Source organism: Solanum stenotomum, chromosome 3 (genome assembly GCF_019186545.1).
Source record: "Solanum stenotomum isolate F172 chromosome 3, ASM1918654v1, whole genome shotgun sequence".
In the NCBI taxonomy this organism is placed as follows: Eukaryota; Viridiplantae; Streptophyta; class Magnoliopsida; order Solanales; family Solanaceae; genus Solanum; species Solanum stenotomum.
In genome coordinates this window covers 19,522,628-19,538,006 of record NC_064284.1, presented here as the reverse complement: position 1 = coordinate 19,538,006, position 15,379 = coordinate 19,522,628, and the positions used below count along the sequence as shown (strand labels likewise).

Sequence of the window (15,379 nt, the reverse complement as noted above, 5' to 3'; positions counted from 1 at the left end):
AAGGAATCAAAATAAGAGAAGTGGGAGTGATTAGTATATAGATAATAAAAAAACTGAATTTAATGTTATTTGAGCTTATCCATTATTTAGTGTTTCTCCTTATAAGTTGTTAGCTTTTAGAAAATTTGTCTATCGACCGTCAGCGTCCTAAAATTAACTTTTCATTAATATAATTATCTGTAAATATAACTATATACTAGTATTATATGTTTAATTGTGAACGCAATAAAACAATTCAATATGTACTTTTGGACATATGGTAAAGAAAAAAACTAGGAAAAATCAATTGTAGTTCCTGCTAATCATAAATGGATTAACAATGATTAAAATATATAATTAACTTTAATTCTATATGGAGTCAGTCCTTACGTGGACATGCATTAAAAATTTATACAAATACTTTCACACCTAAATAGGAAAAAATAAATAAGATAAAAATCATCCTTCTCAGGGCAAAAAAGGCAAAAAGATTAAAGTAAAATTCCAACATTATAGGAAAAACATTTAAATTAGTAAAAATTCACACATTATAAGTATAAACATTCTACCCTAATGCTTTGTCAATCATCTTCATATTAATCCTCAAGAGAGTTCTTAAATCTTAATTAATCAATCATGCAATCAATTAACATCTTGTTATTTGTCTTTGCATCTCTGGCCTTACGCTATGGTACGTACTCTTTACTTCTTAAACTCGTTAATATATAACTTTGTTATATAAGCACATGTTTAATTATATTGACATTTTTTTATTTGGTAAAAAAAGGTGTTGAAGGAATTGGAGTGAACTATGGATTTCTGGGTAACAATCTACCACCACCAGCACAAGTGATCAGTTTCTTGAAATCCAAAAATATACAAAAAATCCGAATTTTTGACCCGAACCCGGACGTGTTAAAAGCACTAGAGAATTCTGCCATTTCAGTAATTCTTGGTACTCGAAATGAAGATTTACAAGCACTTGCAAGTGATCCAACTTTTGCAACAAATTGGGTACAAAATAACGTTATTCCATATGCTTCTCTTCTTGATTTTACACACATTTCAGTAGGTAATGAAGTGATCCCAGGTCCATTAGCAAGTTTTGTATTAGGAGCCATGCAGAATCTGGACTCAGCAATTAGAGCCTCTGGTTATTACATACCTGTTACAACAACAATATCGTTACAAGTTTTAGCAACCTCGTATCCTCCTTCAAACGGCGCGTTCTCCGAGGAGGCCGTTCAATTTCTACAGCCCATTGCACAATTTTTAGCTGCAAAATATTATCCGTTACTAGCTAATGTCTATCCTTATTTTGCTTATTCTGGAAATTCTGCTCAAATTCAATTAGACTATGCACTTTTTCTAAATACGGCTCCAATTGTAACTGACGGGGCGTTGCAATACAAAAATTTGTTTGATGCAATGGTGGATTCTCTGTATGCTGCATTGGAGAAAGTTGGAGAAACTACGGTGGAAGTTGTGGTTGCGGAAACAGGATGGCCAACTGCTGGCGATGTTTATGCAACTATTGGGAATGCTCAAACATATGTGAATAATTTGATTTCACATGTTTCATCTGGACAAGGAACTCCTAGGAGGCCCGGAAAAGCTTTGGAGACGTATATTTTCGCTCTCTTTAATGAGAATCAAAAGTCTGCTGGTGTAGAAGAAAATTTTGGTTTATTTTATCCTGATATGAATGAGGTTTACCATGTCAACTTAATACCCTAGAATAATTCATGTGTGTATATATAGCATGGATATATCCCGCTGAATCGAGGAAAATGTTGTGTTTTCCTGATTTTGTTATGTAAATCCGTTTAAAATTTATTGGAAAATGATATATGTATGCATTTCGAACATATTTTATTTGAGCTTCCTAATTATGATTTTTACCTCATGCTTTGATACCTCTTCTTGGCCATGATATTTGATCCATTGAGAAGAAATTTTGATCCACAAATGATTGTCAAGGAGAGAGAAAAAGAAGAAGAAACTTTAGCTAAACTTTTGATCTTCCATATATTAGCTTTGATTAGGATGTAAATTGTTTGATTTAGTCGATTATTTCAAAAGAAGTATAATTTTATATATTTTTTTGAGTATGACAATTAAAATTTAACTTTTTGAAATCATCATAATCCATTGTTAAAAAAACTTGAAATTAGCTGTGAAATTTATTAATAACTTTTAGCTGATCTGTAGGGAATTATCTCTTATTACCTAATTGTATTTTCATATAATTTGTCCCTAGCTAATCCATAGCTAAATAGAATTATCATGATTTTTTTATTATTTAGCTATGAAATTTTGTTCATTCCTAATTGCTTGTTTGTTTTTTTAAGATCATTCAGTTTTTTCTTTTCGATTTTCATTCGATTTGGTTAATGTCGTTACATTATTTTTTTAAAGGTAAAAATAAATAAATGGTATTTCTAGTACTGAAAAGGGAGAATCTTGACATTCCACTTTAAGTTTTCTATGTATACTAACAGAGTAGTAGATGATTTATGAGGATATGAGGGTAATCACAGCACTTCATTGGTACTATAGGTCTTTTCATATGTTTTCCGGTAAAGAAATGAAATATTTTTTCACTTCTTGGACATAACTCAATGAATAATCATCCGTTTTAAGTTCACTATTATTGTCAAAGGCGGAGCTAGGTGGGGTTCATGGGTTGGACGACGAACTCAATAGCTTTTCCGTAGAACCTATATTTGTATTAGAAAATTAATTAAATATATGTATATTAATTTGTGAATTCCTAACAAAATTGATTGACCGTTATTAACGAAATTTAGAACTCTCAAACTCTTAATCTTGGCTTCGCCTCTGATTATTGGTTCTTGCTTTTCTGATAACGTTGTTGGATAACCATACCTGAGAACAAGCCTAATCTATTTAATTGCTTTCATATCGTCAATTGTTTCATTGTTATTTGTTTCCTATCATTATCGTTAATCATGTTTAATAAGCAATCTTATGAATTAGTAGGTCATCTCAAACTGCGTATATTTGAACCACATTAGCAAATTAAATTATACCGATTTAAGAGTAATTATCAACCTAGAACTTACAAGCACTTGCTTCTTGTTAGAAAAAATATTTTTTCATACGGAAAAGGGACAAATATACCCCCGAACTATTGTAGATGGCATGCAGATACCCTCCGTCATATTTTTAGGACATTGGTGCCCTTGACGTCTAAAAACTAGAGCATATATGCCCTTCACTTTAACGGAAGACTAAATAGGGACACGTGGCGCAATCTTATCCGTTGATCCGATATTTAATAAATGTCGGGTCAGTGGATAAGATTATGACTCATGTATCATACCATTTATGATAGTTTGAGAGTATATTTATCATTTTTCCCTTTTTTCTTATGAATAATAGAATTTAGCTTAAAGCTTGTCAAGAATATTGTACGTCCTTAAGGATAATCTACCCATAAAGTAGATATTATTACTAGGCATATCCCTAGCATTCAAAAAGTTCTTTTAATAATTGTGTATTTTGATACTCCAAGTTGGAGTTTTAAAAGAAAAAAGTACTCGGAAGACTAGTTGTGTGTTTTGATATGAACTTCACTTACAAAAAAAAGTTTCGAATTTTGTAAGTGCAAACTTGAAATAAACTCCTCAAACTTGCTTTACAATCTTTAGGTAGTCGTTTCTACACGAATTAATTATTTGAACAAAAAAGATAATAGAATTTGATATTGAGTAAAACAAAGGTATTTAGAAGTTAAGATTGTGTGTTAATTTGGACATAAAACAAAATTAAACTTTTGAGAGTAAATTTTTTTTAATTTTTTTTTATCTCAAACATATTTTTTGAACTTCAAAATTTATATTTCTAGTTTGAAGTTGAAATAATTGACTACATTATAAAAAAATCACTTATTTGAAATAAATTGCAGATACTTTTTCAAATATTTGATGCAAAAGTTATGAACAAAATATTAGACTCCCAATAAGATATAGGTTAGGATTCTCTTCTCAATTAGTGAAAAAGGAAAAAGAATATGTTACATTTTTCAATTTATAATAATTCTTTTTTTTTAAAAAATTTTATCCTTGATAAGATCATATGTATTCGCATAAATATTTATAGCCAATATTGTTTAATCAATTTTTTTTTTTAAAAAAATAGTGTCCAATTAAACATTATCACTTAAATTGAAATGGAGCAATTAACTTTGTATAAGGCTCATTAAGTAAAGTCCTTTTCTAGGCTAGTATGTTTAGTATGAAGGAAAATTTTTTCATGAAAAAAAGTTTGTTTTCAACTTACTCTTTCATGTTTGGTTGATGAGTGGAATCTAACATTAAACTGGACCCAACTCCAATCCCAACACCGAACTTGGACACAACTACAATAATTGACCTGGAATCCAATCGCGACAACCAACCCAAGTACGACTCCCGACCTGAGACCAAATATTTGAAATAGACTCGAATTTGACACCCCGATATCAACATCCGACCACGTGACTGATCCAGATGCCAATCCCAACACCCGACTATGCCGACCCCAACCCTCCAAATCAGGACTCAATAGTTTCGAGCCAGGACCTGACCCCAACACCCGACTCAGACCTTAAACCTAACTTCCAAACTGGAGGCGACCATGAGACCCGACTTCCGAACTTGGATTCGATCTCGACACCTGACTTCTGAATCGAAATTTGACTCTGGCACCCGATAGTCGACCTTTATACCTGAATCGAGATCTGACCCTGACATCTGACACCAGACTCTAAGACCTGATCTAGGATCCGACTTTCAAACCAGAATTTGATCCTAACACTTGATTCGAGATTCGACATCCGAATGAGTATCCAACCCCAACACCCTACTTCTACACCCGACCTCGACTTGAAATTTGAACCCGACACTTGATTTGGGATCAGATTTCAACTTTAAACTCAAAATCTGACTCTGACACTCGACACAGAATTCCATTCTGACACCTAACTCGGGACCCGACAACCAACTCGGGATCCAACCTCGAATTTAGACATGGAACCCGACTTCCAAATCGGGATCAAACTCTGATCTGATCTGAGAATTGGGTCTCGAATTGAGGACAAAAGTTTGGTCTTGAATTGAGAATCAAAAGTCAAATTTAGGATTAGTATTGGAAAGTGGTATCCAAGACTTGAGTTAGGATGAAAAGTTGAGGTGTAAGGTTGAAAAAGAATTTTAGAAAATATTATCATCACTTTTTAGAGATACGTCATTTTCTTTAAACTTGAGGAAAATAAGTAATTTGCAAAACATTTTCCAAAGTATTTAAGTCAATCAAACATGAGATTGAAAAACATTCTCTAAAAAATAATATTTTCCTTCCTATAAAACATATATGTCAAACGCATAGACACAGCTGCCAGAATGACGATGTTAATGAATACAAAATGAAATTTTTAATGGAGGAAAGATTCTATTGTTTTAGATGGTCTAAGAGAAAGTGTATTAGACTTCCGCTTCGTTTTATAATGACTTTGATTGTGTTGAAATGTTTTAAAAATCTCGTAATTTCTATTATCTTATGTTATGAAGGGTAAGTTGCTTGTATGAGGCCTCTCAGGGTCTAGTACGCCTTGTTACATCTAAGGGGTATCCTTGGGTTGTGACAGAAACAGAGCAATTAACTTTGTATAAGTCTCATCAAGTAAAGTCCTTTTCTAGGCTAATGTGTTTAGCATGAAGGGAATTTTTTTCATGAAAAATGTATTCTTGAAAAATAAGTTGATTTTTAACTTACTTTTTCATGTTTGGTTGATGAGTGGAATCTGACATTAAACTGGACCAAACTCCAATCCCAACACCGAATTTGGACACAACTACAATAATTGACTTGGAATCCAATCGCGACAGCCAACCCAAGATTTGACTACGACTCCCGACCTGAGACCAAATATTTGAATTAGACTCGAATTTGACCCCGATAACAATAGAGGACCCCGTGACTAATCCAGAATCCAATCCCAACACCCGACTCTGGACCCGACCCCAACCCTCCAAATCGGGACTCAATTGTTTCGAGCCAGGACTCGACCCTAACACCTAACTCAGACCTTAGAACTAACTTCCAAACTGGAGGAGGCCATGAGACCTGACTTCCAAACTTGGACTTGATCCCGATACCTGACTTCTGAATCGGAATTTGACTCTGGCACCCGACAGTCGACCTCTATACCTGAATCGAGATCTGACCCTACCAGACTCTAAGACCTGATCTACGATCCGACTATCGAACCATAATCTGATCCTAACACTTGATTCGAGATTCAACATCCGAATGAGTATCCAACCCTAACACCCTACTTCTACACCCGACCCCGACTTGAAATTTGATGCCGACACTTGATTTGGGATCTGATTTCAACTTTCAACTTAAAATCTGACTCGGACACTCAACACAGAATTTCATTCTGACACCTAACTCGGGACTTGACAACCGATTCAGGATCCACCCTCAAATTTTGACATGGAACCCGACATCCAAATCAGGATCTAACTTCGATCTGATCTGAGAATTGGGTCTCGAATTAAGGTCGAAAGTTAGGTCGTGAATTGAGAATCAAAAGTCAAATTTAGGATTTGTATTGGGAATCGGTATCCAAGACTCGAGTTGGGATGAAAAGTTGAGGTGTAAGGTTGAAAAAGAGTTTTAGAAAATATTATCATCACTTTTTAGAGATAAGTCATTTTCCTTAAACTTGAGGAAAATAAGTAATTTGAAAAACATTTTTCAAAGTATTTAAGACAATAAAACATGAGAAAATTGAAAAACATTCTCTAAAAAATAATATTTTCCTTCCTATAAAACATATATATGTCAAACGCATAGACACAGCTGCATGCCAGAATGACGGTGTTAATGAAGACAAAATGAAATTTTTAATGGAGGAAAGATGACTATCCTTAATTAATTGAAAAAGTTTCACAAGGAAAACAAAAAAAGAAATCACTATCAGAAAGTAATGTTTATCTATTTTCAGTTCTCCAAAGTCAAAATAAAAAATCAAATAAATTTTAATTTGACAACATTTGATATGTATACTTTGTTATTTTGTTTTGTAGCTTCAACCAATTGAGTAACTATCCAGATTTTAATTTTAAATAAATTAATTTATTCGAGTTAACTCTTAAAATTGGTCAACCTAACTATCATACACAAACAAACATGTGTCACACGAAATCAATATAATTAGGACTGAATGAAGAGGTAATAAGATCTAACTTTCACCAAAAAAATTGACGAAATTGGATTAGCAAGTCACTACCTGAGAAATGATGTTCGACGATAATTAATTAACGATAATAGTTCAATTACATTTATAGCAGCAATTTAGCATTATTTATAAATGTTCATAAAGCCTATTGCAACAATGAATCCAATGGTAATTAATTAATATCGTTAAAAACTTTAATATTTTTTTTATTAATATATATTTATTTCTGCTAAAAATTATTTTTGTTACTTTGTGTGAAAAAATCTGTTCAAACACATCCATAAAAGAGAGAAATTAAACAATATGATAAGTTGGGACATGATGTGGACTGTTGCAATAAGAGTCCATATGCATAATATTAGCCATTAGAACGTGCGTATATACAACTTTGTGGACTGCAATTGATGAGCAAAACTGGCTAAGACCAAATCCACGTCCACAGGGTTCATGTATCTAGTGCTCTTTATTGGCTTATGAAGTTAGTTGAGAATCAGAAACGAAAACTTTATGAATTTTAAATTATAATTATTTTACGATAAATATAAGTTTTGAATTAAAAGTATTGAGTTTGATTGAGTCTATAGTCAACTCAACACTTTAACTTCGCCTTTGGGTATTAGTTGATAGTTTCCATGATGTATTTTAGTGCTTTGCTCCTTATTGTGAAATGTTTATTCTATTATTTTCGTATAGTATCTATCCTCCTATATATTATATTAAGTAAATATTATTTGCACACGCACATAAAAAAAACAAAAAATCTTGTGAAGTGTATCATTAAGAATTGTGTATGAATGAATGATTGAGCAGTAAAAAGACTCTTAATAAAAAATGTTTTGCAATCATACATAACGTTATTTAAAGTAATCAAATTAGTGAAGTTCGCACCGATGGATAACTCGTATGGTCAAAAACACATGTCGAACTCACTATATTATGGGCTTCGACAAGTTCATATCTATGATATACGATCTCTCATATCATAATTATTTGTGTCTGACCCACAATTTTTGTATTTGTTAAAAGAAAGTCAGCTAATTTTATTCATTTTTTTTTTATCTAGAAATGTGGATGGTATATGCTGATATATGCACATAGGTCACTTAGGAGTTGTTTGGCAACTCGTAGAAAGACAAACTTTTTTATGAATTAATTTTTGTATAAGTTATACAACGTTTGGTAGCTAGTTAGAAAGTAAAGTTAAACATGTATCAATCAATATAATATTTGATTTGTAATTCAAAAATTCGCATAATTAATACATGTATAAGTTAGTGAGGAAATTTTTATTTATCTTATGCAGGGCAAAAAATCAGAGGCGTAGCTATATGGTAGTGAGGTTGTTCAATTGGACACCCTTCATCGGAAAAAATATATCGTATATATAGGTATAATGGTACACGAAGTGATTAAATCACATATTTTGGACATCCTTGATACAACAAACTATTGTAGCCTAGGGATCCAAGGCGCATTGGATGAGTTTGTGCTCATGTGTTTGTATCTCACTAGGAACAACTTTTTTTCATTTTTTTAAAAAATTTTTTGTTACTTTTAGTACAATTTATGGACACCCTTACAAAAAATCATAAATTATATACCTGCATAACTAATAATTATATTATCAATGGCTACGTAATTCTAATCAGCTATCAAATAATAACTCAATTTAGGTACCTCAATACATAAACATGCATGCATTTATATTTTTGTTCCAATAGTTTATCACTTTAGCCCAATTGATTGGCTTCTAGAAATGGGCTATCCATTTTGTGTTCTCTCCATTTTTTGGAACTACACCTACTCTCTATCTCTCTAATTTGTCCTACCTCTATTCACATTGGATTATTTAGTAGGTATTTGAGCATGAGTTAATTGAGATTTAATATATATTTGAAATTAAAGTTAAAAGAAATATCTATCTAAAATATTAAATTGCATTTGAATGTATTTTTAAGTGAACATTAAACTATTCAGATATTTATTTGGATTGACCTTTTTATTGATAATAAAAGAACCTCAAAAGAGAATAATCACAAATAAGAGTGACTTATATGGTTTAACGTAACTTTACAAATTTTATTGAGATCAAACACTTCTATTACTTCTAGTAAACATGTAAGAAATAAGAACGTGAAAGAATCAAAACATACTCTATATGATTATCACAATGTTTATAATATACTTTATGATGATGTACAAATTAATATACTACTAATATAAAATATTTAAATAAAACAAGAAAAGAAGTAGAGGGAAGCCTCTTCTTCTTTGTGTTTATGCTAAAGCCTAAAATATGTAGTTTTTGTGTCAATTTGGTTATTTTCCTTGTCTCCGTACACTGACTTGTTCCTGAGTTTAGGGATGGCAATGGGGCGGCGCGACGGACGTGGGGCGGGTGGATTTAAGACTGTGCGGGCCGGGCCGGGGCGGGGCGAGTTGTGGGTATATGTGATTTTGTATGGGTTCAAACTTAATTTTAACTTTTCATGTGTTATAAGAGTGATAGAACATTGTAAGATAATTTCTTAAAAACTACTAAAATATTCAAGATAGTAAATGAAAATGGTTCAATGAGAAATTGACCTCTAAAAAATAACTTTTTAAGTTACTATCCTATTAAACTAATACAACTTAATGAAAAAATAAATTTATTTTTAGTATCAAACTTATCTAAAAAAAGAAAATATTAAAAAAATTATACAGAGCGGGTTCATGCGGGGTGGGTCTATGTGGAGTGGGGTGGGTTGAAAATGTAAAAAGTTGTTATGCGAGACGGAGTGGAGTGGATTAAAAATTTTATGGGTTAAGCTCAACCCGTCCCGCCCCGCCCCGCCATCCCTTTCTGAGTTCTTAAAAATACATTATTTTTTTTTTTTAGATCTATTGACCCTTGTTGATATAATTGAACCTTATCACTTTCTATAAATAAAATAAAAAGTAGTATTGAGTTTTTTTAAACTGACGAAAAAAATATATTAAAACTGAAAATACCTATACTTTGCTTAAATAATGATATTAGACGTGAACTTTTTCTTATTACTTTATTGCATTTTATGCTTTTATAGGAGACTATAAATGTTTGACTATATCACATAATATATTACTACAATATTATCACTAGTAAGCAAAAAAATTGTAGGATTAGACTTTAGAGTCCCTATATAAGATTGCTGTTAGGTAAAGTGGTATTTGCGATCATAGTCATTATATCTCCAGCATTGACTTTTAAAAAGTTACATCTATCCCTAATTACTTGTCTATTTTTGAATTGACACACCTATTAAGAAAACAATTAATGGCATAGTGAGTTTACCATTTTACCCCTATTAATTATGAAGTGGATGAAAAGTTCTACATTTTTCAAAGTAATTAGTCATTTAATTGAGGGTATAATAGGTTAAAAAAAACAATATTTTTTCTTAATTTATCAAAATGAACAAATAATTAAGCATAACTATAAAAAGAAAAATAGACAAGCAATTAAGGACAGGTGAGTAATAGAATCTCTTATTAAGTTCAATAAGTTGCTATTTTGGGCTTTGCTATCTAATGGGGACAGAATTCGACCCAATAATAATAATTGAGAAACTGTGAGATCTATAAAGTCCAATCAAGAAAAGGGAAGAACAAAAGTCCATCAATCTAATAATAATAACGTTAAATTAGTTCTAATTATTCAACAAAATTATGATTTAGACATGCAAGGGTTTATGAATCACATATCTAGCTTATTTTATCTTTTACTTATAATAGGCTTTTTTTTCTTTTACTCGATGTTCGATACTTACTTTAAACTTGATTAATTCGGATTTAGGCTAAGTAAGGAGCATTAAACGAAAATGCTCTTTATAAAAATAATAGGAAAATTTTCACATATAGTCACTCAATATAGCTTAATTACACTCCATAGTTATGATTTGTTAATTACAATTGTAGCTACATGTTATAGGGACGAGAGTGGTGAGCGAGATTGGGAGAGGGAGGAGAGAGACGAGTGAGAGAGGGCAGAGAGATGAATTGTATATGTATATCGGTTAGATAATTGTATATATGTAACGGATATACATATGTATGTGTATATCTGGCGAGCGAGATTGGGAGAGGGAGGAGAGAGGGGCGAGACTGGGAGAGGGAGGAGAGAGATGAGCGAGGGAGGCCAATAATTTGTAAAATTCGCATCTTGTTCATATAATTCGTGGGTACGTTTGTATAATTGAGTAATATAAAGTCTGGAATTATACAAATATAAACTCAAAATAACGAATTGATACAAACATAAACATATGAACTTTAAACAATTATACAAATTATATTATACAAATTACATTATATAAATTATATCATACAAAATCCAAAAACTACACGTTTTATACAAACTTTAAAAAGTTATATACAAAAAGATTGAATATATATGGTGATAAAACTGAAAAACGAAAGGAAATCATCGTCATATACAAATACAAATCATCGTATACAAATACAAATCAAACGAAGAATTATTAGTTGCGAATTATACAAATGTGGCGAATTATACAAGTGTGGCTAATTATACAAACTCGAAGTCAGTCCACGTAATTAATGGTTAATGTTAGTCACGAGTGGTAATTATAACAAACTGTAGCTATAATAACTAATTAAATAGTATAAATTTATTTAACCGCGTAATTTTTCCAAAACAAAATTCCCTTTTCTAACGGGCTCAAAAATTATGATTAAAAATTAAAGAATTAATCCTATATCGATTTCATTACACTCCTTCTCAGTAGACCTATTGGTTTTAACAATAATACCATTCGTTCTGTTTTCGCTATAGATGACACAATCAAATTCAATTCATTCAAATTTAATGGGTTATTGAACAGTTCATTTATTAACACAACTTATTAAAAAGATTATTTTTTTCATTTAATATATTGTATATAGTCATAATAAAATACAAAAAAAATCATTAGGTACTAAAAACTAATAAAAGAACAATAAAACTTAGTAGGAATTGTAGGAAATTGGGTTATGGCCAGCATTTTAATCCATTAATTTCATCCTAAAATAGCTTTTGAGCAGATCAATATATAACTCGCTGAATTATTAACTCAATCAAATATACCTCTCAAATTAAATTCAACTCATTCATTTAATATCTCTAATTTTCACCAATAAAGTACCTACAATAAAAAAATAAAAAAAATCCTAAATATCTAAATTGATTGGAATGGGAGACAAAAAGTGCATCGTATATCTTGACGTGACAGAACAGTATTCAAATTAATCCCCCTTCATTCACTATTTTTCAACACTTAAAATTTTGAAAATAGTTGACATAGTCCAATATCAAAATATTGCGGCATCATAGGCCGGAGAGTACTGGTCATCATTAGACCATATAGGTAAATATAGAGTAGTTACTTTTTCATATACAAAAAAATTGGCTTAATGGTGAGAGTGGATTTCCACTAGCTTGCATTTGTGATCTTGTGTTATTTGAAAGTGCACACTTTATTGAAATTATTACTTCTTCGTCTCAATTTTTATGTGACACTTTTTAGATTTTGAGATTCAAACAAATTTATCTTTGATTGTAAATTTTTCATATATCTTTTAATTATTTTGAATTGTCAATTATTATGACTTATAGTACTCTTTACATAGTTTACAAATATATAAATTTCATTTCAAAAAAATTGAAGATGCCACGCTCAAATTTTGGTCAAACTTAAATTGTTTGACTCTCAAAAAACGAAAAGTATCATATAAATTGAGACAGAGGAAGTAAGCTATTTATTGTATTGAATTTATACGATATACTACTTTTTTGTTTCAATTTATATGAAGATACTTGATCATCGACACTATACTTTAAAGAATAAAAGTAATGTTTTTGAAATTTCTGGCTAAAATAAATTATAGATTTTTTTGTGGCAGTAAAAATAAAAAATTTAAAGTTAAATATTAATAAATATAGAAATATCACTTTTTAAAATTGATTAAAAAAGTTATCACATAAATTAAAATAGGAGAAATAATACTATTTTGTATAACTTCATCATTGATGCACTAGTTAGGAGAGTTTGCGATTAGGCACACTTTTGCGAGGACAAAATGCCATGATCTACTTGAAAAGGAGGTACATTAGAAATCTTTTTTTTTTTAGACGTGAACTTAAGATTTAAAGTTTATAAATTGAAGATTTTAAAATTTTAAGTTATCATATTTAAAATTAATAATCTATACATATTTGATGTATTAAATATAAAATTTAAATAAAAATTATTGAATTCAACTGAAACCATATACTAAATACACTCTAGTTCCGGCACAATATTTTTGTAATTTTGTTAATCTAAATTATCCTCCCGTGTCTATTTTTTCATTCTTACCGACCGGCACTATATATATATCTTAATTTTTCTATTTAAAGTTAATATATTTTTTGTTATCAAAATGGTTCATATATACTCCCACGGTTATACAAATGATCACATATATTTTTTAACTCTAATGGAAGTGAAAAAAATAAAATTAAAAAAAATATTTATATACATTTGATGCTCCTCACACCTATTTTTTTTAGATATTTGATTTAACGACTAATTTGAATTTATTATATTGATGGTCCTTAATTATTAGCCGAGTTTTTCACTAACTCTTTTTTTAAAATTTATTATATATGCCAGAATTCTTTTTTACGGATTGAAAAAATAAATTACAATGTATCCGTAAAATAATTAATATCAAAAATAATTTTCATACTTTTTTTTCTTTTTTTCATTCACACTTTTTTCCTCATATTTTTACACTAAAGAATGAAATAAATAAATAAAATAATAACAAAAAATTCAAATAATGATAACATAAAAAAGTCAAAAATATAAATGATGTGTGAAAAGGATCATATAGGTCCCTACCTGAGCTTTTTTAAAATTAAAAATCAAAAAATATATTATTTTTTTTAACTTCCTTTAGATTAAAGTGTATATATGAGTCACTTTTGTAATGATAAAGATATATGTGATCTATTTTTATAATAAAAAATACGTCAATTCTAAATAACAAAATTGAGGAGTCTTTTTCCTATATTTAATATAAATAAAATAATTAACATAACTATAAAATTAAAAAATTATTAAATTTTGTCAATAAATTAAGTGAAAAACCGACCATCAAAGGGTAAAATGTAGGCTACACAATAAGCATGACAAATTAGTCTTTTTCCTATATTTATTATTGTTTTTAATAATTTATTTTATTATATTGATTATTGTGCTTCGATCATCATTATTTAGTTGTTGTTTTTGTCTTCCTTCTGGTAAACTTTATATTATTTTCTTGTTATTTGTTATATTTTCTTTATCGTCTCTTTCTTCTTTGTTGGATTTGTTGCACTTGAGCCGAGTGTTTTTCGAAAATATTCTTTCTACCTCTACAAAATAGTGGTAAAATCTGTGTACATTCTACCTTACCCTGGCCCTACTCGTAAAATTTCACTGAATATTATATTATTATTGATTTTTTTAGACCATCGTTGATTAAGATTTAGTTGGGTATTTTAAAATTATTTACTGTAAAACTACTTCTTAATTCGAAAGTAAATTTGTAATAAAATTATCCCTAGTCAATTTGATAAAATCTGCACTTAGGCCACCATTGATGAGCTTTATAGAAGGAGAAGAAGAAACTAATAGAGAGTAATTGTGTTATGATGATATCATTTTATTTCAATAATGGATCCACTTATATACAATACATTTACAAAGTTAGTTACTAACTAACTTATCCACCTGTCAACTTCTTATTGGAATCTTAATAACAACTTAACTAACTAATCTATACACAATTATCAGCTAACTATTCCTTTATTTCTACACTCCCCCTCAAGTTGAGAATGGAAAATGTTTTTCATTCCTAACTTGACCAGTAATGCAGCATGTTGTTGACGACCCAAAGCTTTGGTAAACACATCTGCTGGTTGTTCCTTACTCACAATGTAGTTAGTTCTTACCAACCCTTCCTGCAATTTTTCCCTTATAAAATGGCAGTCAATCTCAATGTGCTTTGTTCTTTCATGATACATGGGATTAGCTGCTATTTGTAATGCAGCTTTATTATCACAATATAGATTAATTGGCAACTGCACCTTCACCTGCAACT

At 30.2% G+C, this 15,379-nt stretch overlaps 2 protein-coding genes across 2 annotated transcripts in view; one reads left to right on the top strand and one right to left on the bottom strand.

The window, feature by feature from the left end:
- Nucleotides 1-15,379, bottom strand: part of LOC125858057 (heavy metal-associated isoprenylated plant protein 39) — a 273,143-nt gene that overhangs the window by 251,299 nt on the left and 6,465 nt on the right. The window lies entirely within an intron of this gene.
- Nucleotides 616-1,716, top strand: LOC125857606 (putative glucan endo-1,3-beta-glucosidase GVI). Its single transcript, XM_049537217.1, has 2 exons — nt 616-670; nt 767-1,716. Exons 1-2 carry the CDS (start codon nt 616-618, stop codon nt 1,714-1,716), a joined length of 1,005 nt encoding a protein of 334 aa, XP_049393174.1.

Bases quoted from the DNA above. Each gene is read 5' to 3' on its own strand.
- LOC125857606 (XM_049537217.1), top strand. From the start codon at position 616: ATGCAATCAATTAACATCTTGTTATTTGTCTTTGCATCTCTGGCCTTA. The intron at 671-766 runs GTACGTACTCTT...TGGTAAAAAAAG, and splicing joins ATCTCTGGCCTTACGCTATG to GTGTTGAAGGAATTGGAGTG.